This window comes from Puntigrus tetrazona, chromosome 7 (assembly GCF_018831695.1).
Source record: "Puntigrus tetrazona isolate hp1 chromosome 7, ASM1883169v1, whole genome shotgun sequence".
NCBI classification, from domain to species: domain Eukaryota; kingdom Metazoa; phylum Chordata; class Actinopteri; order Cypriniformes; family Cyprinidae; genus Puntigrus; species Puntigrus tetrazona.
In genome coordinates this window covers 37,557,454-37,585,338 of record NC_056705.1, presented here as the reverse complement: position 1 = coordinate 37,585,338, position 27,885 = coordinate 37,557,454, and the positions used below count along the sequence as shown (strand labels likewise).

General features: G+C 36.9%; 1 protein-coding gene across 3 annotated transcripts in view; it reads left to right on the top strand.

The window, feature by feature from the left end:
- The window catches only part of LOC122348025 (trichohyalin), a 170,010-nt gene that overhangs the window by 106,853 nt on the left and 35,272 nt on the right, over positions 1–27,885 (top strand). For all 3 annotated transcript variants that reach the window (XM_043243264.1, XM_043243263.1, XM_043243262.1), the window contains exons 11-19: positions 8,554–8,682; positions 10,025–10,114; positions 12,220–12,276; positions 14,676–14,900; positions 18,491–18,637; positions 18,711–18,794; positions 21,905–22,072; positions 26,816–26,962; positions 27,200–27,430. In XM_043243264.1, coding sequence (XP_043099199.1) covers positions 8,554–8,682; positions 10,025–10,114; positions 12,220–12,276; positions 14,676–14,900; positions 18,491–18,637; positions 18,711–18,794; positions 21,905–22,072; positions 26,816–26,962; positions 27,200–27,430 — 1,278 coding nt within the window. The remainder of the gene's footprint in view (positions 1–8,553; positions 8,683–10,024; positions 10,115–12,219; positions 12,277–14,675; positions 14,901–18,490; positions 18,638–18,710; positions 18,795–21,904; positions 22,073–26,815; positions 26,963–27,199; positions 27,431–27,885) is intronic.

Genomic DNA, 27,885 nt, shown 5'->3' with positions numbered 1-27,885 from the left:
TAAAAGTGTATGGCTAAAACAGTTCATTTTCTTCATTAACAGCCCTGTTGTTACATCGCTTGTGAGAAGTTGATTTTAAGTTGATATTAAGGATAAAGTCGTCACTAACTACACAGTGTCTTGGTGGGTTTTGGTTATTCTGCTGTTGTAAGAACTTAGAAATAATAGAAATCATTAAGACAAGTGATATGGAACTATAATCCGGTCAAAGAGCTGCCTGGGATCACGTTCTCTGTGTGGTTCCCTGAAAATAATTTTGCACCTAAGAATGTTTGTCACCCAATCAAGCATTCAACGTCCCCGCAGTATAATATTACTAATAGTAGTCGTGTTCATATAATCACAAAATTTTGGACCAATCTGTGCAGCCCAACAAAAAGCACTTCCAAATATTTTTTTATGTATATTTCTTTCTCAAATTCAATACGATCAGTAATGGAACTCATTAAAGACCCATAATCGCTTAGAGGAACCATAATCATTAAATTTCAGACGATATCTCATATCCCATATCTCGTTGCTGGTGGTTGCCAGGACGTCACTATATGGTTGCTAGATTTTTTCTGTGTAATTTCACTTCGCGGTCTGATTGTAGGGGTAGTCGGCGGTTGGGTTTATTTTTCTTACACATTAACATGTCGTACTCGTCCTACTCTGCGAAATAACAGCCACCAAAACGCACGCCGCCTAAGCTGATCTTTTCAGCCGGGAAAGCTCGACTGTTGATGAGATGTTTGTAAGGCGAAAAGCATTTGTAGCTGTAGAGGTTCTCCAAGTCCCAGCGTGAGTCATTACGAGTGATTTTTACCTTTGCGACACTTCGCAGCAAGAACACGCGCAGTCGTGATTTGGCGCGTGAAGCACAGCGGGCTGAAACGAGGCACACAAGATTGGATTAAGAGTTACACTGGCAGTAAAAGGAGATGGCCGCCCAGCATCTGTTCTCCCTCTTTCCTTCTGGCCCTTAGGCAGCATGCAAGCGTTATACGATGTGTGTGCGCCTGCATTAGCCAAACAGATAGCTACCAACTTTAATTGCCTCTGCATCCACTTACTCACCCCTAACGCCCTTCAACCTCATCCACCCATCGCCCGCGCAAATGAAAGAGTGAGAGGCGGGAGATGGAGGGAGAGAGAAGGCAAGCATAATTACTTATTTTAGTGGACTGCTGTAGAATGCCTCTCGCCAAATGACTCTAATTCCAAATGGTTAACAAGAGCCGAATAGAGCCGAATCCGTGTGACAGCAAATTGCTTTCCCATTTGCAGCCTTAATGGCTTTTCATACTTTGCACTTCCAATAAGCAGTAAACTCGGAAATTAATATTGCACGCTGTGTTATGATGCAAATGGGAGGGAGATAGGAGAGCCGTACCTTCATGCAGAAAGCTCTGATTAGATCTGTAATTGCTTCACTCTGATTTTTTTCTCCTTCCCTCGCCCTCCGTCTTTCTCGTTCGTAATTTTCCGACGTATTTATTGAGCTATTTTGAGATTTGCCATTTCACTTATGCATCAACATTGACTGCACTTTTGATTTGTGTCACGCTGTGGTTTTTGTTTTCAAATCAATGCTAATCAGCGGTAATTTGCCAGCGGCGCGGAGACGCTCGTCCTGGGGGTTTAATGTCTTTGCTGTCACCTTTAAGGTGTTTGTCACACATTCTAGTCAGAACAGCTTTTTAAAATGAAACAGAATAATAAGCGGAGGCTTGTAAACGAGGCACGAGCGGTTTTAAGGTGTCTTATTGAAATGCACGCCACTCGCATGTATACGAACGTTTCACGGTGAATAGACAATTGCGTTCGCCGGTTTGAAGATGTTTGCAAAACACTCCGAGGTGACGTGTTAATGGCGGTACTAATGAAAGCCTGAACTCTAACCGCTCGTTCTTCTGCCTGATTAGCACATGCGTCTCACATTTAGCTGTGCTTGATTAAATGTAGATTGCTCTAGATGAAATGAAATTAAATTTTGATTAAATAACATCAGGGCTGGAATGAAGCATGTAAATGTGTAGATAATGTAAATAGGAAGATTTTCCTCTCTACTGGGTAAAAAGGACATACAGCCATCAAACCTCAAATGATTCACTAAAGCAAGCAACAGTTGCTCATGTTCAGAGCTAAGGATCTGAACAAACTTTTAACCTTAAAAGTAGTGAATGAGTAAGAATGATAAGGCTGGGTAGTTTTTCTCATTCTTTGTTATTCTGCGTATAAATTAGTAAGTCTTGTTACTAAATATTAGCCATTTATTAGTGCTGATTAGGCACATATTAATACCTTATTCTACATGACCTAATTCTACACCCCTAATCCTACGTAGTTGATAGTTAACAAGTGTTACCTATTCTTAAGTGTTACCAATACAATTTTCCTCTTCTAATTTGTAATCAGTAATGGACCACAACCAACACTATAATGATTAATTTACATACAGTCATACATACATATGCTGTACTGTTATGATACGATAATGATTATCATTTCATTACACTCTTTTTTAAAATGGCATCAGCTTGGTCCCTGCCAGCATTCTCCAGCATTCGGTGGAAAGTGTACTGTACGTTCTGCAGCCCCAGATGCACACAAGCAGCTGACCTTTGGACAAAAATAGCAAATACATTCAGCCTGATTGGCTGGCGATTGCAAGCAGTGATTGAGGTTAAGTGGCCTTTGGTCTGTGGTGCGCTGCCAGGCCGCTGTATGCAGTAGGACCGAGGGGAGGGGTTCACCTGACCACCGCGCATGTAATCTGATCCCCTCGCTCCGTTTCCATGGCAACCGTCTCTTTCTAGTGCTTCTTGTTCCCATTTCACTTGTCACTTTGGTAATTGCCTCAGAATTTCCCTGTCGGGGAGAGTATTGGGGAAAAATGATGATGATGACAATAGCGATAAGACAATATTTATGAACTGTGCATTAGTGGACACCGAAAGGAGAGGTAAAATTTAAAGGGAGATGCTGCTGAAAAACAGACGTAGATGGTTGATGCTTTTACGTAGTGGTCCTAGCCTGGCCCATCAGCTCCACTGAAGATGATAAAATGTAGATTTTGCCATGCTGTAGAGTTTAACATTAGGTTAAAACAAACACAGTCTAGCTTACTGTGATTACAATAAGAAATATGGCAATGACAATCTTTAGGTTTAGTCTCTGATATCATGGGAAGTCTTGGCTTAAGACAAACAAAACACTTGTCAGTTTCTGTCATGAGATGTTCTGCTGATTTGGATTTTTTTTTTTAAAACATACTTTTGTAAACTAATCCTATTTTTTTTTGCTCGATTAGAATCAAACATAGCGCAGAAAAATCCCCTGGAGACTATCAGTAATTACAAAAAAGTTGTGTTTTCGACTGACCATCACAAGACAATGGCAAAACGATCGAAAGAGGCAGGGCCAGCTTTTCAATGGTTTTACCAATGTGTGCATTATAATACTATATTGCATAAAATGATTTAAATACCTACTTTTGTTTTCGCGCAAACTCAACAAAACCCCTGCCGTGCAATTCTCTGGAATCTCCAGTAGGGTTGTGAAAGGTTAATGGACATGTGAAAACACCAGTAATACCGGTATCACCATTTGTGGGGGAATAAGTTTGTTTGAATTGTCCCGCTTTTCCTTGCTTTCTTTTGCTTTTAAATAGCTTGAAAAAGCTCTGTGCGCTTTCAAATTAGCCGCAGTTCGCTGTCGATTCAATTCAGGCAACAATAAAATCTGTCGAACTCATGTAACTTTTCTAACTAAACAAATAAAAATGCGCCATGCTATATGCCCAATATAAAAGAACAAATTAATTAGGCTACACAAAGTTTAAAAACACTGTACAAATAAATAAAGTTTTATTTAATTTAAATAAAGTTTAAATGAAGTAAAAATCTGCAATCACTGCGGAACTAAATAAATAAGAAACAAAAAAGCTTGTAACATCATTTTAGATAAAATCTAAAAGATAGCCAAAAGACTAAATCTTCATTTATCATCTTGTCTTTGAACATGCTGCATATAATACTACAGAAGCATGCCAACTTCTATGAAGGCCGGATTATAAGTGGCGCTCAACAAGCCATAAATTTGAAAGACATTATATTTCTGTGGTAAATTACCGCTGATTAAATCGCTGATTTAGGTGGTTCTTGTTAAATAATAACTTTTATCACGTTTAAAAATCTAGCGTCATCACCTTAAGTAAGCCTGCCGTTTAAAAAGCAGCAAATCAGATTATCAGAATCATTTCTGAATACATTTCCCCTAATGTATTCTTTATCACATAAATGCAGCTTTGAAATAGAAATCTTTTGGACGAAATCTTACTGACCCCTACTTTTCGAACGGTAGTGTGACCCGAAACTGGCGACGTCCGAACCTTGAGTCCATTTCAACAGATTCGTGATTTCATGTTCTCTTGTCACTATTATTGTCATCCTTCAGTGTTTCCAACCGGACTCCCCTGATTCCTTCCTATGGCCATTAGCGCCAGCTCTCTGAGTCTGAGCTATGTTTTACCCTTGAAGCGGTGCTGCATAAGTCTCCGGGGATTGATAGGCCAGGCTGAAGCTTCTATCCGTCAACAGCAGGAGAACAGAGCACCTTATGCTTTCTGATAACAGAGAGATTCAGCTCAAGCTACTTGTCTTTCTCCTGCGCTCCAGATCCTATAACCTTTTAAGACAAAGTTCTCAACAAAAACAAATGCGCTAGCCGGGGGAATATTTCAGAAATTAGGGCATAAAAGTAAGAAATGACTCGCACATTCGCCCCTTCTTCCTAAAACAAAAACACCAAAGTCATGGCCACTTGGAATTTATATCGTGTGGGTAGGATGTCAGCGGAATTAATTGATTTGCTCGTGTTTGTCGGGAAAGAGCAAGTGCCTGACTCCAGCCCGCGTTATTAAAGCTAATACCTCGGCGCTTTACCGCCGTGAATCAAGCTCCGACGTGTCCTTATGATGTATGGATTTATTATTCAAAGTGTTGTGCAGGTCTGGGAGGCCCCGCACTCATCCTGGCCCCCGGAGACCAGCTGTGTTTTCAGAGTAAAGAGCACTTAGAGAATGGCCCGGGGCGGCTGCATGCCGGAGTGCCTCTGGACACAAGCTACTGTTCGGACATGAGGAAACATCTGCAAACGAACCTCACAGTGAGTGAGGACGGTTTGGATGAAATCACTGGCTCCAGCGGAGCTGTGTTACAAGAGTGTCTGATGATAAACCATATAAATCTGTCATCGATTTTCATAGCATTGGCTTTATAGTGCACGGGGTGTTTATTTAAGTTTTACGTACCAGCTGAACAAAATCAGGATGTCAGTATGAAGCACAGGGGCCTTAATAAAGAAGTCGTTTTATAAATATTTAGCCACACAATGCTATGATCAGCTAATCAGAATCAAATGTTAAACATAGCTAATGCTTGGTTTAACAAGCAACGCTAATGAACGTGTAATTAAGCCTGTGCTGAACCAATATGTGTCCTGAACATGTAGTCGTATCAAGGCACTGGACATGGGCTATTTTAGTCTAAGCAGATTTTGGTTCAAACATGTCTTCTTGAAAACTTTAGGTAGTTGAACTTTTCTGGTTTGTTAAGGCAGACTTTGAAAGAGTGCTTTTTAACACCTCTCTCCAATCAAAGAATCTGGGTCAAAGAATGTCCTTTTTGACTCATTTGGTTCTCTCTGGCTCTGATCGGGTGTGAGGAATGGTATCATTAAGGTAATGTTCTTGAGAGGGCGTTTAGCTGAACTGTGATGTCCCTCTGCTCCTCCAGCAGCTGCAGTCTCAGCCCAATCTACAGTGACCTTTGCAGCAGAATATATCAGCACTGAATATGCAAACACATCCTGAACCAAACGACTCGTCACAAAAGACCTCCTGTTTACAAGCACAGTTTCTTCCTGTGTTCATTTAGAAAATTGTTCCTTAGCGTGTTCCACGTTCAGTTCAGCTTGGGAAGTAGAAATATTCAACTTTGTACTTGTGGCAATGACACACTGATACTATGAAGTATGAATTAAGATTTAAGATTCCCCTCTGCATATTATTCTAAAAGTTGAATTATTAAAATTACTAAAACCAAAAAATTCATAAAATATGTATATTTTTAATTTAACTCATTACATTTTTATAATTTTCATATAATTGTATATTTTTTATTGTATTAAAATAATCTGAAATAAAAACTAAATTAAAGCTAAAATGAAATCTTAAAATAAAAATTTAAGCGCTTAACAAAAATGACTGTTTTATATACTAGTTTTTATTTTTACATATAGAATATAATTTTATTTAATCTCATTTTAAGTTAAATTCATAAATTATTAAAGTTCAATTTTAATACTAACTTGTAAATAAAGCACATAACAAAATGACGAATGTTTAGATTTTTTTTGTGAAAATTCTCTGTATTTTAATTTTAAGTTGAAGTATTTAAAATGATTAAAACTAAATCAGATTGAAATAAAAACTATATATTATTTCATTTGATTATTAGATTTTATTTTTTTGTCATTCTCACTCGTTCTCTTTATGGAATGGGCTGATTTGAATCCATGTAACTTGACCAAACATGGCAAATCAGTGAGTCCACCCTCAGTCCTGCTGCGAGGGTCAATAGCACAGTTCATACTTTTATTTCCACGTTTCTCTCTATTTTATTGATTAATGTTTTCTTTTGGAGCGAGACGGTAATTTTATCGCTTTGGCTTTTGCGATATGTTTTTGTTTTGGCTGAGGAGTGCGGAGCGCGCTCATATATCATGCACTTCTGCACAGTTTGCCCTCGCTAGCCTGTGGTGTTCATCAGTAATTACACCAAAGTCACGGAGGTGGCCAAGTTCAACCTCTTCATTAAGTATCACTCTCCTCATGGCAACGGCTGTAAATGGAGAGAACTATCATTCAGTGCTGGGTGGAAATGTAAAATAAATGTACAGTGAGATCTAAAAGTCTGAGACCACACTGAAGGTCTGCGGTTCAGAATCTATTATAGAGCTGGATATTATAACAAATAAACATAACGTAATAAATAGATTTGAATTAAAAAGACATTCTGAAAATTCTGCAATTTATTTTCGTATGATAACAATATAGTAATGATCATCTTAATTACATCTCAAAAAGGAGAAATAGAATCATTTTCATAATCATATATCATAAATGTATATAGCGTTATAGCATTCTCAAAAGTTAACTTATGCACTAACAATTTAATTTAATTATATTTTATTTTATAATATTGTTTTATATTATGTTATTTACAGTTAAATAATGGTATTTTTGCGTAGTATTAAAAAAATAATAGCTAGATTGGAAATAATAATAAACAATAAAAATATTTATTAATTTATTTTTATTTTTGTATATATATATTTATATATATATATATATATATATATATATATATATATATATATATATATATATACACACCCACTGTATGTATTGTAATTTACTTATTTTATTGTAATTTATTTATAAAATTAGTTTTTTGCTTGCTTGATTCTTTAATATTATTCCTTATTTCCTTCTATTACCTATATCTAGCATGTCATCTCTTTAGGAAAAAAGTTGCGGTGAAAAGGCTCGGTTAGTATATGTTCATGGTCAAAATAATGCCACAACTTCATTTTTTTATGATGGATTTACATAGTTGAAGATGGATAGTCTGAATCTGGGACAAGGGTAAAACATGCCTGTACATTAAAGGTCAAGGCCTTTGAAAAATAGCAAAAGGTTGTAACTAAGGAATGATAAAGTCATTTTTAATCCGATCTTCAAATATAAATCTGTTAGTTTTAATAAAAGAGCCCTGAGACCCAAAGTTAGAAAAACAGCAGCAAGTGTTTTGTTGGGATCACCGCAGCGCATGATTAATGATGTCACGATGATGTCGTGTCTGAGGGCGGTCCTCCGTGTGTCAGTTCACCGCGTGCGTCCAGGTTAAGTGCAGGTGTGTGTGCGAGAGCGCTTCGGCGCGATGGCCATCTCTCCCCCCTCTCAGGGACCCGGGCACAGCTTTCCCAATAGATCTTTATTTACAGCACAGGAGTCGGAAACGGCTGGTCAATCCATTTAGCCTAAGGCCACTGATTTGTTCGTATTTACTGCAACACCCAAAGAAAAGCCGAGGTATTTTTCCCTCTCTCCTTCCTATTGATTCGGCTCTTAGAAAATCTGCTCTGCTGTCTAAACACTATTGATCCCCCTGCTCTCCTCGCCAGCTCTTGCACTAGTGTATAAAGGGACTGGATGAATTGAAATTTCATTTCCGACAACTTGTTCCTTTTATTTTTTCCCCCTTTTTTTTGACCGAGAAGCAAGGCTCAGAGCATTGCTCTGCGTGGGTCAATAGCCGCATGAAGGCTGAAGGTAAAGGTCAGTAGAGGTGAAATGTTCCTCCGATAGCCGAGGGTCTGTACTGTAAGGAGCCTTTGAATTTGGCCAAAATGAGGGATCATAGAATCCATTTCCTTCACTTTTAAAGTTTTGTATGACCCGTAATGTGTGTGTGTGTGTGTGTGTGCGTGTGTTTGTACCTGCAGGAATGGTGCCGGCTCCGGAGGGCACAAGAGGAGCTGAAAGAGAGAGAAGAGGAGTGGAAGAAAGACAAAACCTTTCTTCAAGAGCAGCTGGATGGCGTCAGAGAGGAGCTCCACCGCGCCAACCTCAGGGTACCCCCGCCAAACATTTCTTTACATTTGCCTTCTCTGAAGTTGGGTAAACTACTATAGTGGTGTTCTAAATATATACTAAATCGATCATGGTATTTCTATGACAAAATATTGGTTGGTCTGACTGGTCAGAAGAAAAAAAGATGTTAAATTTGCCTCATCCAAAATGTTAAGCTGTTAAGCTGATAAAGACAGACAAACACACACACACACACACACACACACACACACAGGCCACATCCTTACCTGTACAGTACTCCAACTACACTCTATATTCATGCTGGTGTTGAGATCATAATAAGCCTTACATAGTGGATGAGATTGCATAATCACTTCTTCAGAAATTGTGTTAAAAACGCTCTCACTAGTTATCTGTAATTTAATACCAGCGTTATATAACAAAAGGTATAATGTTATAAATGTACATTCATTTCTTTAATAATGAAAATATAAAAGTTGCTAGATTTACGAGGTTAATAAGCCTAGAAAAGCGGCATCACGGTCTGTGAAAAGAGTCCACGCCGCTCAAAAGGGGGAGGCCCTGTTTTAATTATCATAAATATTCATATAACGACCACGAGCCCATCCCACGTTCCGTTTCCAGCTCTTAATGTTGATGCATATTTTAATAGATTATGATTACAGCCATCATAACTCTTATTACGGTAAACGTAATTACCAGATTTACGGACGACTTCTCATTTTCGTCCCCTGCAGCCATTTTGCTCAGCAAACGCCATTTTTTTCCCCGTCGTAAACAGGCTGCTTCTTAGTCTTCAACCCCCTCCCAAATAGTCGGGCCGTTGATAAAGATAAACACACAAACAGGGGGGCGACGGCGGCTGCGTCCCTGTCTGTACGACACTCCATCTGAATTGCATATCCGCCCTGCCGCCGAAATTGTCATAAGCCGTATTAAGAAAAATGGTCACGCGGTTTGACACAAATTGGAAAATGACATTTGGAAAGCGCCGCCGCGGTGGAAATTAGAGATATTAAAATTATAAATCAATGTCTGGGTAGAAGGAACAAACGGGGGCCGTGGGTTAAAGGTCCCCTCGTGACTAGGTCCCGCTCAGGCTAATCTAAACCCACCGGGCTTTGATTGTTCATCCACTGTCCACTCATAAAGAAAGGAAGAGAGGATATTGTGTCTTTTCCGAGGAGTCAAGTCAGCTTATTTAGCGGCTCCCACACCACAAACTGCTAATGGATCATCTCAAAGGTGTGATATGCATTATGCAAAGGCATCCGCTTGACACTTTTAACGAAGTCTTTCCTCCATGTGTGTCTCACCTTCAGTTGCCTTTGTTCGTGTGTGTGTGTGTGTGTGTGTTTGTAGGAAGAAGAGCATCGGCTGAAAGTGCTGCAGATTGATGAACTCCAAAGAGAGGTTGACAAGACGCTGGCATTGCTTGAAAAGGAGAGAGAGGTCAGCAAATCCCTATTTAATAGCCTCCTGTACGGTACTTTTACATGCGCCAATGTGAAAACGACTCACCGTGATCTGACATTTTTTATTTCTTTTTAAAAGTAAAAGATTCCCTTGTGTTACAGTCGAGCGTTGTCACGGTACCAATATTTCTGTATTTGGTGCTAATACCAGTAAAAATACACAAAAGTCTCACTGCCTTTTTCAGTATCAAAGCAAAAACACGATAATTAAAAAAAACACTTTTATTGGTGTTTTTTCATTTCAAGTCAAACTAAAATAAAATGTACAAAACTCAATGTCATTATTTAAAAGTCAAGTTTTTCCACAAGTTATAGAAGTAAGAACAACAGTAAAAGTTACATTTTATTACTATAAATCTAAACACATTTTGTGCTAAATAATGGGATTTACTATTCAAATTAAAACATGGAATTATTGAATTATTGTGTAATTATTTCTTAAAAAATACATTTTTATATTTTTTTTAAACCGTAGTAGTAGTGTCACATACATTGCACTAATATTATACTATATTTACTATATTTTTGGCACAATGTCTAAGCCAAACTTTTATTTTGACGGGTTGCTGCCAATATGACGCTGGTTTTACTCAAATGAAATGGTAAAATGCTCTTGAAGTGACTCTCAGAGAACCGCAGTACATAGGCCTACAGGATTCAGATTTGAATCTCCTTTTGTGGCTCAATATTCACAGATACTATTCCATATCGCAATTTAATTTGTGTAACGACCTGCATTTGATTAATTCATCAACTCTGATAAATTCCATGACATTCCGTGGGCCGTACACGTCAAGAACCACCGGGTTGACCGACTACTCACACCACGGATTTTTAAAGAAACCTGGTTCTGTGACATTTACAATTTTTTAGTACCGACTTTTTGGCAACACTAGCCTGCTTCTAATTCGTCTCAAGACTCGCTGTACTCTCGATGGTGCGCAAAGCTCAGTTCGCAGCACCATAAAATAGAACAGTTTTCCACTTTTATATGTCGCTGTTATTCACGTTCTCTTCTTCAGCTCTCCTGAGTTCTGAACATCTGATAGAACGCTCATTTAATTGCCCCAGCATTGGTGAAGTGGTCCCACTTTATATTAGGTGGCCTTAACTTCTGTGTACTTGCATTTAAATGACCCATTTTCCACCTATTAATATGATTAATATGATTTGCATTACATATAATCTATTTAATATATAAATATATATATATTAATAAATATATAATATATTTTTCTAAAATGTATGAAATGCATGTGTGTGTATTTTATATATACATAATAAATATAAACAGCACACATAAATATAATATTAATATATTATACAAACAAAATGTTTATTTTGGACGCAAGTAATCGTTTGACAGCACTTCTTAGCACCTAAAGTCTACATTTGACAGCTTTGATTCTTTTTAATGTAGATTTACAAGTCTATCTCAGTTTTGAATTCCTCTCTTCGTCAAATTATATCGAAGGGGGAGAAAGGAGGAGAAAAGAGAAAGCACAAATTTACTACTGAGATGTTCATATTTCATTTTATTATGATTCTTTGCTCAGATATACAATGCATTGTTTGATCCAACCTTGACTTGATCGTGATTTCATTTATTTTTTTATTTTTTGTATTGAATTTTTAAATTATACTTTAAAAAAAAAAATGCTGTAGACACAGATCTAAATTTAGGGACAATGTTTTCATTGCTGTTTTATTGCTCCGTTGTGTATCTTAGTCTTGGGTTTATATTCTTGGTTATCTGCTAAACCAATCATTTATAAAACATGCCCAGAAAATAAAGTGAATTGTGTTTCAATGCTTGTGATTAACGCTCGCACCTTGCACGAGACCTTGCTTTTGTTTTCCACTACAAAAGAATAAGAAAAAAGAGGATATCAGTCGATGCACACAATATAACAAAAAATCCATTGATGCATTCTCCTGTAGTTTACCTGTGGAGGAAAGATCAGGTAGAGCATCTTCTCTAGGACACTCTGAAGGACTGTGAATTTCCTTTATTTTCTTTTCCTGTTGTTCTTACACATTCATCCCTCAGCATCCGTCTTCATCTGTCCCGCTCTTTTGCAGGATTGCATAAAGGCCGAGGAGCTGGAACGGCTGAGAGAAGAGCAACTCAAGGACAAGGTCTCTCAACAATCCACTGCCTATTAGCTTCTAAGCAATGTCTTCCTCGCCGCAGTTAAGTGCCAGTCATAACCTTGCCATAGTTTGAATTAGAGCTGCAGCCGCACGTGTTAGACACTTAACACCGAGACCCCACGCACACACCTACACAATCGCCAGTGATCAAAACAACATCGAATATTATGACTGGCCCTAACATAAAATCTAATATTAATGTGCTGCAGGGGCCAGGTCTCAGCTTCAGGAGGTACAGCTGATGCCAGTCAACGTTCAACAGGCCACGCTTGAAAAGCTGCAAATCTACAAATTTTCTAAAAGCGACTAGTCAAGAATATAAACAAATATACTGTTATTATTATTAGATTTTTTATTCTATATATATATATATATATATATATATATACACACACACACACACACACACACACACACACACACACACACACACACATATATATACATTATAGTCCTGTCAGACAATTAATCACAATTAATTAAAAAAAAATTTCTTTGCGTAATATATATGCATTACTGTGTATATCAGTTATGTATATATAAATACATACCCATACAGTATGTATATATTTACATGTATATACATGTACATATTTCTATTCTTATATTTTAATTTATATACAAATACATTTAATATAAAAACATGAATATGTACATTCATGTGTTTGTATTTATACATAATAAATATATACAGTATACACACATTAATTCATTATGTTAGCAAAACCTTTATTGTGGATGCTATATATATATATAATTATTATTTTCTCCATTCAATATTCAATAAAATTCAATAAGTTTATTATTAGAATAATATAATATTTTATATAATATGAAATAGTTTATTACAGTTTATGCATATAACTTACCTCACTAATTGATCAGTGCTGACTCTGAGCGAAGCAGTCTTCAGGTTAAGTGTTAAGACCCAGTTATGTTTTATTCCCCATGTTCTGCTCACAGTTGAGTGCACAAGCATTTCAAAGTTTATTCCAATGAGGTTAAGCACTGATGGATACAATTGGCTCATCTAGTGGAGCTTTCTTTCAATCATTGTTGCTGTCTACACACAAGTCAGACAGACTGTGAATGTCAAACAGACAGTGGAGTTGGAGAAAACGCGGAAGAGAGAAGACTGGAGCCATGTTTGGGTGAGGGTAACCTGTTTTTACAGTTTGGCTTTGAGACCTCCGTAAAACAGCTGTTTCAAAACGCGACCGACCGCCACTTACTGCTGCGTTTTCCTCTGCTTCTCGGACAAGATTACTTTCCAAACAGAGTGCAGACAGCTTGATTAATAGAGGGGTCCACCGAGGTGCCCGCCACGGTATATTTTCACACTTACTTACACTCATTTCATTCGCATGGACTTTTATGCTCTGAACCTTTCACCACGGGAGTCCATTGGTTCATAAAAAAAACACAGCTCTTTGAGACGATGTCTGGGAAAACTCATTAAAGATTCTAGATGTTGTGTTGAAGAGCTGATGGACAAGGTCACTTCTAAACTAACTTGCTTTTCATCTGTGTATGCGTATGGCCATCAGTCACGGTGTGATGCAACATTCATTAAAAGATTTATGTAAATGTAGAATTTCTTACTGGGGATTCTCGCTAATGCTTCTGCATACTGTATATATTTGTGACTAAAGCTGTGATGGAAATGCGTATATGGTCTTGATATATATTCAACCAATTTTATTGGCTTTCTTGCTACTTTTATGTGTGTGTGCAGTGAGAGATAGGATAGAAACTAATATCAAAGATCAGGAAATGTTGCAAGCCAGATTCAAAATTGAGTTTCCCACTTGAGCACCTTGGCTCACCAAAGTCAGTCTACGGTCTAAAACATTTCAGTGCAGGATTCTGACATCTAATTCGCTCAGTGTCTCCCAATAATGTCTTAGCTAATAATTGCTTAGTTTTATGATCAAAATCTCTAGCTTCAAACATATAATGCAATGCAATACAGTGATGACTGACAGATGTACAAATAAACATTTATTATTTATCAAAGGCCTGATGCATGGATAATCAAGTAAGCGTTATTTACTTCAGTTAAGTGAGATATCTTGAAAATATCGCTATCAATAAAAAAGTTATTCTTATGCTTTATACATTTCAAAATATTTCACAGCACAAAAAACTTCCAAGTGTACCACAACCTGACTGGATTTTAATGATGTTAATAATTTGTAGGCCTTAGAAATCTGTATTTCAAATATGATATGACACAGTATCCTAAATATGGTTAAAATAAATGGCACTTGTTTTGATATTTTCCTATTTAATCTATTAAAATTTTTTGCATTTGGGTAAAGTGTCCAAATATGTTTTGTGGCCACTGTATGTATGAATGAAGCTTCCTTTCCATGTATGCGTAGGTCAGTCATCAAGAAGAATGGATCGCAGACCTGCAGAGACAGCTGGAAAAGGCTGGATTCGACCAGAAGGAGAAAGAGCTAAAGGAATGGAAAGAGCGCTGGTACTCTGTCTCAGAGAGCCTCGGGCACACACACATACAGCTCCAGCAGGCCCAGAACAGCCTGGAAATACAGCAAGAGAAGAACCACAGTCTGCAGGATGATGTAGACAAGCTCCATACTGCGGTGAGGACAGAGGACAAAACGCTAAAATTAAAGGATAAAGGTCAAGGTCAAAGGTCAATCAATTCACATATTTAATAGAAGCTCTGTTAATATGTGTGGTATTAGTCTAAGACATTTTCTATTAGATGTGTGTATGTATATATGTATATATATGTGTGTATATATATGTGTGTATATATATATATATATATATATATATATATATATATATATATATATATACACACACACACATATAAATAAAGGGTGTTAAACATATGTAATTAATTGCATGCTTTAGACTGTTAAAAATACTAGGAAAAATGTGAGTAGAAAAATTAAGATGACAAGAATGGGAGGTTATAAAGACACAAAACATGGTGTAAAGTGAAGACCTGTTATACGGAGCGGTGAAAAGACTGGTAAGAGATAAATTAGGAAGATTAGGGTGCGTGTGGATGGCTGGAGGTCGAAAGGTCTCCTGACTTTGACCCTGTGACCTCTCCTCACTCACACATCAGCACACTGGGGACCAATTAAGCTACCCACTAGTGTCCAGTGAACAGTAGAGGAGATAAGACCAGTTCAGGAAATTAGCTTTTTGAGCCCCCCCCCCACTTTTTAAAACATGTCCATGAGCATGTGGTTTTTAATCATCAGTTTGCACCTACACAAAGACCTTTGCACTTTAATAGAAGATGAGAGACTTTTGATTACCATTAAATTAGATTACATTCAATTCACTCCATTTACTTTGCATAGTTAGTGTTTTACTTTCCAGTTAAATTTTAAACGCAGCTATATCAGATTGTGTAAAGGACTTATTGTGTGTGTGTCCGGTTCCGGTGATCTGTCCACGGGGTTCATCTAGGTGTTCTGGTTTCAGATGAATGTAATCTCTGGGTGCTGATCCACCTTCTGATCTGGATATGAACTGGGAAACAGAATAAGAAAGAAATATTAGTGTAGATGCTGTTCCTTTTACAATTTAATGAGTACATTGTGCGTTATGGGGAGTGTTCCTGGTTCCAGCTGATCTAATTAATTCAGCTTAACAATCCCTTAACGGATTTGAATAATAGAAGTGTATTAGTGTGTTATGTGTAAGTCAGGTTAAAGAGATGTGACTTTAATTTAGATTTAAACTGAGAGAGTGTGTCTGCCTCCTGAACAGTGTTAGGGAGATTGTTCCAGAGTTTGGGGATCTGCTACCCGCAGCCAATTTTGATATTATCTGTATTATCAAACGGCTAGAGTTTTGAGAACGCAGTGGACTTGCAAGACTATAATGTGATAAGATCTCGCTCAATTATTCAGGCGCTAAACTATTAAGGGCTTTATAAGTAATTAACAAGATTTTAAAATCTAACCGATGTTTAATAGGGCGCCAGTGCGGTGTTTATAGAACACTGCTATAAAATAATTGTACATGATTTTAGGGTCTTTGTGTAATAGTTAAAAACATAGTATGCAGTTTCTACACTACCAGTGGAATTTTCTTTGCCCATGTAACATGCTCAACCTGCTATAGTATCCACGCCCCAAACACTTGCTATTGGTTGAGCTTGAGATTGGTTGAGATTGACAGATCTGAGCAGACAGCTCTAAATGGTTTGCTGGTGCCTGGGAGGCTCAATGTGTAGATTTTTGGAGGAAATAAAAACACAAAATGACATAAATATAAATGAATAAATAAATAAAAACAGCATTTGTGCTCAAGGTCGTTTGTGTCCTTCATGTGACCTTAAATACCAACCATTAAAACTGGTAAAGCCCAAATTCTTACAAAATAATTTCAAGGACCCACTTCAATTTGTGTCGTGTCTTCCTTTATGTTTACTGTAGGCAATTTGATGAGACCATCTACTCTGCTACATCCACTTACAGAAAGATGCTAGAATCATGTTTTATTTTAAGTTGGATCATTGTGTTTGGAATAAAGGGGGCAATGGTACTTTAGCAGATAATTATGTGTAATCCACAATCATTTCCAATAATAACAGAAAAAGTGGTTTGAGTCCACGTTATCCAATTTGCCATTTAATGTGAGATAGGCTGCCGCTCGCTCTCTAAAAATTGAACCATTTCCTTAAAATCGACAATTTGCCCTGCTTCCAGGATACATACAGCACAGATATGATGGAACTTCATATTCCAGCACTGTTTTTATATAGAAACTGAAGATGATTTTTGTTTGTTTTCATTGCTTTGTTTTATTTGGATTGAACCATGCTGTTTTTAATTGACACCTGCTCAGGGTCTGTCAGTTGGGTCAGTGTGAGGATAAACTGCAAGATTTGAGCCAGGAAACAGGATTGTTAAGAAAGAGACTACAAGGACGTGAGCAGCAAACTAGTTATTCACATGCCCATTATTACACAGTAATATTGTTGTAATTATATAGTTCTTCTAAATATTATTATAATTTCAAACAACTATTTTCTGTTCTGTATTGCAAAATGAAATCTATTCTGGTGATGAAAAGTTGGGTTAAACTTTATTTCAGGATGTCCTTGTTACAGTGTAGTTATACATTTAAGGACTATAATATTAATTGTCTACACATACATGCTATATGGATAGGTTTAGATATAGGCTTTGACTTGCATGTAATTATGCATAATTTATTGTTATTATGACAGTAAGTATATGTAACGTAATAAGGACATTTTAAAATAAAGTATCAGTTTCACATGATCCTTCAGAAAGTCTTCATCCTTCTAACATGCTGATTTGTTGTTCAAGAAACATTTCTAATCATTATCCATTTTTAAAAAGAAAAAAAAATTGTGCTTAGTATTTTTCCAGATTTTTTTTTTCTTTTTACTTTTCCTGTTAATTTATTTTTTTTGTGAGCGTATATGTACATACATACAGTAGGTATAAATATTTGAGGTGAAATAGTATTTATTTATTATTTCCATGCATGTTCAGCGTTAAATTAATTATTTATATTTGTAATCAATATTTCAAATCGATATTATAGGCATCTCCCTAGGTTTTGATGCAGAGTTTATACCTTTTCCCAAGGGTAGCGGGAATCTGAAAATTGTGGAGAGGCAACTAATCATCTTGGCTCATGAATATCAAATGCCCAACAGTCATCCAGTACCTGATTTTCTGTTAGGCAGACATTGGTAAATAGATGTTAACCATAGCTGTTTACCACTTTTCCAATGCTAAGGTTTGGCAGCAGCTAAGCTGTATTAATAACACCATGATCAGCTTGACGAGGGTTTTCTTTCCTGTGCTGAAACAAAAAGTTTAGACCAAAAGTACGTTTCTAAAATGTAATTGTTTTCACCACTGTTCCTTTTCATGTTTTGCTTTTATCAGTTTTGCTACAGCGTTATTGATTATTTATCCTGTAGTCCACTGCTCAGTTGGAATAAACGAGTGCAGTGTAATGTGTTTTGTAAGAAAAGCAATAAGCAGGACTTGTTCAGACATGGACAAGGTTTAACACTGATACACATCAATACACCACCTGCTACACCCTCTCCAGCCTCCATGATCTGCACATCTATAAACACATCCACTGACCAGCATGACGCAATTTGACCTACATTAAGAAACTTTGCATCTCTGTTTCTGTGCATGTTTTCGGACAGCTGGTGGAAGAACGGTCCACAGTGTCCAGGCTGAAGCATGAGCTACAGGAAGCAGAACATCAGAGGGATCTCCTGGGCTCCGGAGCAGCTGAGCTGAACTGGGACTTCCAGCAGAAAGACTGCAGGCGGCTCGCAGAGCAAGACGAGGTACACCACATACTTTGGTATCTTTGATAGTGCCTGGTAAGGGTGCTTGCAGAGTAAAATCTGTGTGTGGTAGGTGTCCAGTAGAGATGAGACGGTTCGGAGGTTGACAGCAGACCTGCGGGCCGCTCAGGAGAATCTGACCGCTGCACAAGAGGAGGTGAGGAACTCCTGTCAATCATTATCTTCACCTTTGACAGCTATCTGTGACATGCACTTTGAAAATACAGCCACCCACACCATTATTGAAAAGATTGGCGTAAGAGTTTTTAGTGTCAGGTCTGTAATGCTCACCAAAGCTGCTTTTATGGAACTGCATTTCAGTTAAAAGAACTGTTTTCTATTTGAATATAATTTAAAATAAAATGTAATTTATTTCTGTGATGCAAAGCTGAATTTTCAGCATCATAACTCCAGTATTCAGTGTCACGTGATCCTTCAGAAATCATTCTAATAATGCTCCTTTGCCACTTTAGAAACATTATATATTAACAGTTTTGAACATAGTGCTTACATTTTTTCATATAAAAACAACAACAATGACATTTACATTAAATTACCAGCAGCCAGAACTTGACTTAAAAAAAAATATATATATATATATATATATATAGTTTGAATTTAAATTATCAGTAAAATAAAAAGTAAAAAAAAAAATCATTAACTGAAAATTCTACAATTCTGAGACATTGAAAAAAAAAATATATATTTTTTTCATTGAGTAAACTTGGTCAGTCATGTTGTAAGAGAACAGCTTTGCACTGTAGACTTTGCAAACATTGTTTCGTTTCACCTTGATCATATCAACATTTACTTGCTTATTTTAGTGCTAAGATGTAGCTCAGGTACATATAAAACTCTAGAAGACTGCATCTAAAGGTCTCTATGGGCCAAATGCAGGCAGGATCAAGGACGCAGGCCATCCAGTCCATTCGCACTCACTCACACACTCAGAAGAATAAAGATGGACCTGACGCCCGACTCGTCTCCTGCTCGCAGCCCAAACTTTTGCATAACCTGTCAATTGAAGTAGAAGCTGCTCTGGTTTATTTATACATCTCTGACTGGTCAGTTATTTGTTTGGCAGACTGTCCTTGTATGTTATAAATGGGACAAAGCTGTCACTTCAGTGCTGACTGGGTGTTTTGAGTTCTTTGAGAGATTTTCTTTTCATATTTATTAATTTATTTTGACTTTTTTCAGAGCGAGCAAGCGGTGAATAATGCATTGGATTCTGCTCCATGTACTGTTTTTATCATTAGCATTCAGCCCCAGTTATCTTCCGAACTTATGAGTGCCTGTGAAATGTTTGTGATGTTATTTATTTATGTTGCCCTCTCAATTATTCATTTGTTTATTTATTCATGGCAGAACTAACTGCAATTGGAAAATTCATTTTTGCTGAAGGGCACATCCACCCCCCCCACCACACCTCAATCCTCTCTCCCTCCCTCCTGCACATCAGGTTTGTTAGGAACTGCTTCATGTGGCGTTTCCTGAGACTCAAGGGGAGATGTCATTTTAATCCGAGCAGACGGCTGAAGAGACAGTCACAGAGAGAAAGAGAAAGAGAGTACTCCATCTGAAAAAACTTTGCACTATAAGGGTGATGGCACAGGATTATAGAGAGACGTTTAATGAAAGACGCTTGAATTTGATAGACCTTATATATATCCACGTCACTACACGTCTCTGTGCTACAGCCGTGTTTCATGCTGAATTCCCTCAGGCTTCTCTGCTTTCCTGCTTCTTCTGCCCATTCCATTCCTGCTCTGTTGCCTATATATATATATATATATATATATATATATATATATATATATATGCTGGAACACACCTCTTAAAGGGTTAGTTCACCCTTAGACTATGTTTTACTCACCCTGAAGACAGTGAGTAACAGTGATATTAAAGGGGTCATAGGATGCGATTTCGATTTTTCCTTTTCTTTAGTGTGGCATTTAGCTGTTTGTACATGTATAATGAGTTACAAAGCTCACAAAAGGATGTATTCAGTCTAAAAGAGTAGGCCGACCAGGCTAAAACGCCTAATTAAAACACGCCCCTACATGTCGACGTCACAGTGTTGAAATATTCGCTTAATGCCACTCAAATGTTCACGCAAAGAGAAAGAAAGCATGGTTTGGGTAACTGAGGCAGCGTTGACGCGTGTTTCCGTGCCTAAGCAAAAGCACTTTATTTAGCTTTCTGAAAGTAGATGCGGTTAGGGATCGTAAGGATTACTTTCGACAGAACAGCAGGAGCCAGATGTTCGAATTTGTGCAACGCTTTTTATGGATGACAGTTTTGTTATCCTGAGAGAGTACAAAGGGATGTGCAAAGTATATGAAAAGAAAGGGTCAATTCCGAGTTTTGTGCCGCTTCTGAATCAGCGACTGTAAGTATGTGTTGTTATTAGTTTAAGTATTTGCTATTGACTGTTTATATGTGGAGGTTTCGATTCACTACAGAAGGCCTTTATTCACAACCAAGTCACCAACTCTCTGCTCTACTGGCACTTATATCAGCACAAGAACTATTCAGTGGGAGCTTCATTGAATGGGTTTCTACAAGTTTTGCATCAACAAGTACCATGCCAAGCATCAGATGGAGTGTAAATCATGATTTTTCAATGCGCCACTGGACTCTGGAGCAGTAGAAACCTATTCTGTGGACTAACTGTTTCTACTGAATTCCACACATTTTCCTCTAATCCATTAGTGAAAATATTTAATATCATTCAGGTCACAGTAAAGCCATTTACATTAAGTGTTTCCTATTTCAGTATATTTTAAACTGTGATGTATTCCTATGATGGCATAGCTGAATTTTCATTATTATCAAGGTTGAAAACAGTTTAATGATTAATATTTTCCTAGAAATGTAATTAAATTGAATTAATAGTACTTTTATTCAGCAAGGGCATGTGAAATATTTAGCAGCTTAAGAAAAATTTCTACCTTGACAATAAAAATGATTTCTTAAGGATCGTGTGTCACTGGTGACTGGAGTAATAGCCAAGAATAAACAATAATTTAAAATGTGTTCAAATAGAAAAGTCGTTTTTAATTGTAATGTTTCACAATATTACTTTTTTGCAAATTGTTCATCAAGTAAATGCAGTTTTGGTGAGCAGAACAGTTTTTCGAAAGCGTTTATGTATTTGAAGCATTTAAGTATTCCCCACACAGACAATGTAAAATATGATCAAAATAGCCATATTGCTTTACCCCACGGTTAATATTGTGATTTGTTTGACTGCGGCACGTTTAGAAGGCGGAGCAGATGCAGCAGGTCATGTCTAAGGAAGAGGAGGTCGTGGCTCTTCAGAAGGAGGTGAGCAGACTTCAGGAGATCCTGAAACAGAGAGAAGACATAATGGAGAAGAGCAAACACAACACGACACAGCTCCACCGAGAGACAGACTCCCTTTACAGTCAGGTAAACACACACAAAAACTACAAACTAAACACACTAAAAATCACAAATTGGCCAGTCTGGGTATTGAGACCTGAGAAAGATCCGGCGTAAGCATGAGCTTGTTGGTGTTGTTGTGAAGCTCTTGTGTGTGTGTTTAGCTGAAGGGTGTTTGTGAGGTCTCCGGTGAGCGCTCTCGTGTGTAATATTTCCTGTCTGCTGCATCGACAGTCCACACATAGGCATGGAATTCCAATTAACTCCCTTTAATTAGGCCCTCCCTTGCTCATGGCACAGTTCCTTCATTTATTTTAATCTTGTTTATGCACCTTGATTGTTTCACAATATAGATTTTTTTAATTAGGGAAGATTGATTAAATTGCATCGATTCTCTGTCCTTATTAAAATGAAACAGCCCCCCCACTCTACTCTCTCCAAACCAGTGTTATTTTTCATAATTAGTGCCTGTGCCTTCAGCTTGGCTTTATGTGTGTGTGTGTGTGTCTGTGTGTGTGTATGGTATGAAAATAATGTTTATCATACTTTATTACAGCATCTGAAAGACTGTTGTAGTGGCAGCCACTGACTTAGTAAAAGTTTTATTAAATGTTTGTGTGCTATTTATTAATTACATTTTTCAAAAGAATAGTTCTAATTACATTAACCACATAAACACTGCATTACACCAAATACTGTACATATAAAATAACGCTCATTTTAACAACATCATATGAACCCTTTAAAGCAATAGACAACATAAACATAAACACCATGTCTGCAAATGAGTCATGACTGCTCAAAACTCTCATTTGAATAATAAGATTCTTTAAATTAGAAAAGCTGATGTTACTTCAGGCTGTGAGACAGAAGCGCCAGACTGTCCTTGCAAAGTTGGAATTGCCTCAGGTTGTAGAAACCATCTTAGGCTACTCTTATCGGGTCGAGGAATCAGTCCTCCTTAAAATGCATTGCACACACTGAATATTTGGGCTTGTGTTCTGGAACTGAATTTAATTTTTTAGTAAACATTTGGGTGGAGTTATGAAATTGTCCCACACAACGACGTAGATATGTGCGGTCATGTTTAAATGAGGCTTCTTCGAGTCTTTTATAAAGAATATCTCTTTGGGTTTGAGACTTTAGTCTTTGCAGTTTTAAGAATCTTATTCACACATTAACAGCTTGTAACTTTCCAAAGAAAAAGGAAACTGAATGAACTGCATCACATGACCCCTTTAAATGCTTAAGGTTTTTAAAGTCAGGTGGATTGTGATTGGCTGTTAAAGTTTTAATCAACCATCAGCTGAAAAAGAATCTTTCTGATACTGGTACTAGTAATATTGGTTCTCTGGCTAGTTTTGCACATGAGGCAGCACTGATTTTATTTATAAAAAAATGTGAAAATGCATTTTCTTTCACGGTGGCATAAGATTATTGTAGTGGATGATTGTAAAAGGAGATTTTGACTGCTTGTATAACACTTGAAGCCCTCCAGAAGATCCAGTGCTTCTCAAAGTCCTGCTGTCTGCTTCACCTGATAAACACTTGATGCTGATCCGTAGAATTTCTAATTATGAAGCTCAGCTCAGCTCTTTTAATTTTGATCGATGACTTCGCTTATCCTTAACATAACACATTCCCGTCTCAGTTCTAGCCCTCCAGCTCCCGATCGCCCCCACCTCTCTCAGCACCCCTTCCCCTGGTATGAAAATGATATTAGAAACTAAATGAGATTTGAAATTGTGTGTTTGACAAGTGACTTGATGACAGGGTTTTATTGCAGGGCCTGATCCATGGAAATTTTATGCTAATAACACTGCTGGCCAACCGGTCTAGTACGAAATTAATCAGCGGTGGAAAAGAACGAGAGAGCTCCATAAAAGCGTGTCTACCCTCCTTCTCTCTCTCTCTTTCTGTCTGAGTCTCATCTGAAATAGCCACAGGCTGTTGTCTGCGTGATGAGTTTGCGACTGAAATAGGGACTTAGAAAATTAGACTTGAGCCTAGCACTGATTTATGCTGTAACGCCGCCACGCGACTGCTGTCAACTCCTGCGCTGAGTAATTCTTTGTTTATGTTGCTTTGGTCCATATGTCACCTTGGACTTATACTGACACCTAGAGGTGTGGATGCAATATAATGTACATTTTTTCGGTCACTGATCCCACTCATGTAGACATGCAGTATTCACCTTGCCCAAACAAGGAAGTAAAGAGATAAAGGCAGTATAATTGCAGATAGAATAAAGCATTTTATTAGTCTACTGATGCAGGTAACACTTTATTTTACAGATTCCTCAATTAGTTGCTTATTAGAATGCATATTACTAGAATATTAGCCATTCATTAGTGCTAATTAAGCACATATTAATGCCTTATAATTGGATATAATTAGGGATGTAGAATAAAGTCATGTGACTTTATTCTACATCCCTAATTATATCCAATGCCTAAACTTAACAGCTATCTTACTAACTCTTAATAAGCAGCAAATTAAGAAGTTTTTGAGGGAAAAGTCATAGCTAATAGTTAAGTGTTACCTATTCTAATGTGTCACCGCTTCATTCATTAAGAATTTTAACAATATAGGAATAAAATCAGCTATATAGTAATACAGAAATTTATAGTCAAGCATAAAGTGTGCATTTCATTTATAATATAATATAATTAATCATTAATAATTATGATAATATAGTATAAGTGCTTTAATTTAAATAATAAAGTATTATTATTGTTGTTATTATTATTATCGATATAATGGTATAGGAATTCAACAATAAAGTGATTCAGAAATATATAATTAAGTGTAAAAAGAACACATTTTATTGATAATATAATGTAATATAATGTTCATTATGACCAAAAATAGTAACCATAGCAATTCATTATTATTGTTGTTGTTGTTGTTATGAATATTATTAATATTTAAATTTTTATTGTTATTGTTAATGTTGTATGAATTATAGCAATAAACATTATTAATATAATCATTATTATTATAATGAAAAGTAGACCCTTAATATCCAAGTAGAGCATCAATAAGAAGAAGAATAGTACTATACTTCACTATTTTCATAATTTCTAATTTATTTACTTTGACTACTTAAACCCTCAAGATTTCAAATCCAACTAAATGAAACCTTTTAAGAAGTCTCATGATTATCTTTGTATTTGGAATTATCTTCAAACTGATGCTGGAGTATGGTGTTAGCTAACCAATAATAATAATAATAATAATGAATGAAAATCACCTTTTAACTGTTCTGTTTTCTGCTATTTTGATTGCAGTTTATGCATCCATGTCTGAGTCTCATTTACACTCTGCATAAATGCACTCTTTCTGTACCACAACTGCAGTGTAAATCAATTTAGTTCAGCCTCAAAGTCTCAAATGTCCACATTTTTCTTGTGGCTGTCAAACTTCGCCTTGCCTTTACCACCTTTTACTAGTTTACATCAGCTTAAGAAGCATTCATATTCTCTCCTTCCCTCTGCATGCTTGCTTCATTTATCCCATTCATCTGTCAGCGCTTTTCCCGTGTGCATGTCCATGTTGCTCCTCGCGGCTCGATTCCAGGGAAACAGAAGCGTAGGTGAATCATTAATGGAGTCATTATCAGCTTCCACTCGTTTAAAACAACACAATTAGCGGTGTATTCTTAATGATGCTTGCAAGGGAAGTTAGGTGCACCGAAGAGACTCCATCCAGGGCCTTCACCAAGCCCAATAAATCACGCAAGTTAACTCACAGAACTAATATACCGCATGTGTGTGCGGGCAGCAGTCTGTGTGATTTATTATTTTCACCCTGCGAGACATCTGTTACAGTGCTCCTTATTTTTGTAATGCATCATCAGCCAGGGGAAAAAATAATATTATCCAATCTGGGATCGTCTCTCTCTGGAGTCTAATAATCTAATGTAGAGCCGCTATCAGTGAGGCACCACAGACACGCTTCAGGGAGCAAACAGGCTTCGCTGATTTCTGTCTGAGAATCTCTAGCATTCATTACATATGCCAGCCTGTAACTGCAGATGTGAGTCTGTAAATACACAGTAATAACAGGATGCTTCTGACTCTAAACTCCAACTAAATGAGCTGTATTTCAAGTGTATTAATTAAGAGTGCCATTGTGCTGAATATCTGCATGGCTATGACATGCACACACAAGCAATGATTAGTTCTGTGAACTAGAAATTAGACGTAACTTACCAAAAAGTTTGTATATTTATTTTTTGCTATTAAAAAACCAAAGGTTTTCAAATTTTCACAGTGCAAAAAAAGATAGACTTGCAACAGCTTTGCAACAGCTATATATATTAATGTCGATTCATCGCTTTTAAAATAATATATATATGTATTTTTATTATGTATATTTATTACGTGCATATATAAGTATATGTATACACAATATGTATTTAGAAAATATTTATATATTTAAACATTTATGCATTTATATATTCTTGTTTTTTTATATATAAATAGATTGACTATATAAACAAAACATATCCTTCTGAAATATATGCATGCCTGTGTTTGTATTTATATATATATACACAGCATACACACTTATTTATATAAGTTTTTATTATTTTTATTTCAGTTTTAGATACTATAAAAACCTTAGGCTTTTCAGTTGTGTTCAACACACTTATGGTGTTTAAAAAAAAAAAGGCTATCACAATATTTTTATAGCTTTTTTCAGACTATCAAGCAAACTAGGTGTTAAAACAGATGTTTATGAGTTGTGTTGTTTTTTGTGTGTCAGTGTGAAGTCCAGAAGGAGGAGTTTTGTGATCTGCGTGAGGAGGTGCAGCAATGGCAACAGGTGGTGCGGGAACAGAAAGAGAGCCGGGTGAAGGAGGTGCAGGCCCTTGAGGAAGAAAACCATCTGCAGCAGCACAGAGATAACCTGGTAAAACCCGTAATTCTTTTACAGATCTGTTCTTGTTTTGCTTAAGCATTATATAATCATTTGTTCCTTATTCATGTAATGGACAATGCTTTGGCAATACTGCCAAAGCTCGTTTGAATTTGATAACCTGGAGAGTCTGTGCCGAGAGCTGGAGACGGTTCACAGGCAACAGACGAGGTGAGACGGCTCACTATATCACAACTTCTGCTTCTAAATATAAGTGTTTGTGCGCGTCAGGCCTCCTGCAGGGCGGCAGCTCTCCGCAGTCAGGATGCTGAGCTGACTGAGCTGAAGGCTGGTCTGCTGGAGGCTGAGAAACTGGCCACAGACGCAGAGGCCCGACTGCAACCTCTTAGCGAATCCCTCGAGCTCTGCAAACACAAGTACCAGGCCTGCCTCAGCAAGATCGCACAACTGGAGAACACGCTGCATGGCCGCGAGGAGGACCTGAGAGAGGCCCACAATCGGGTATGTACTTACATTGTTATTAGTTGCCTTGCTGTTTCTTCGTCACCCATCTGAATGATCAGTGCTGTTAAGCCTTGTCAGTTAGATATTAACGTGTTTTAAGCTATAACGAAACATCCTTTTTTCTTTAAAAAGGTTACATTAATCATGTTTGTTTTATCTTATTTATTGTTTTATTTTAACTCACTGTTAAAAGTAAGAGTATACTGGTTTTGGCTGTATTTTTATAACATTAATCCTTATTCTTTCCAGTTTCCAACCGAATATCTTGTTTCTTTTGTACTATGCAATAAAAATATTTACCATCTTTTTTATATTTAGCCATACCATGAAAATAAACATTTGGAAAGTACTATGTAATTGTATTTCTCCTCCAAACCAGTACCTTAAGGTGTACAAGAAATAAAATGTATTTTTGTTTTATTTGGAAATAATTTTTTTCAGCAATAAATTGA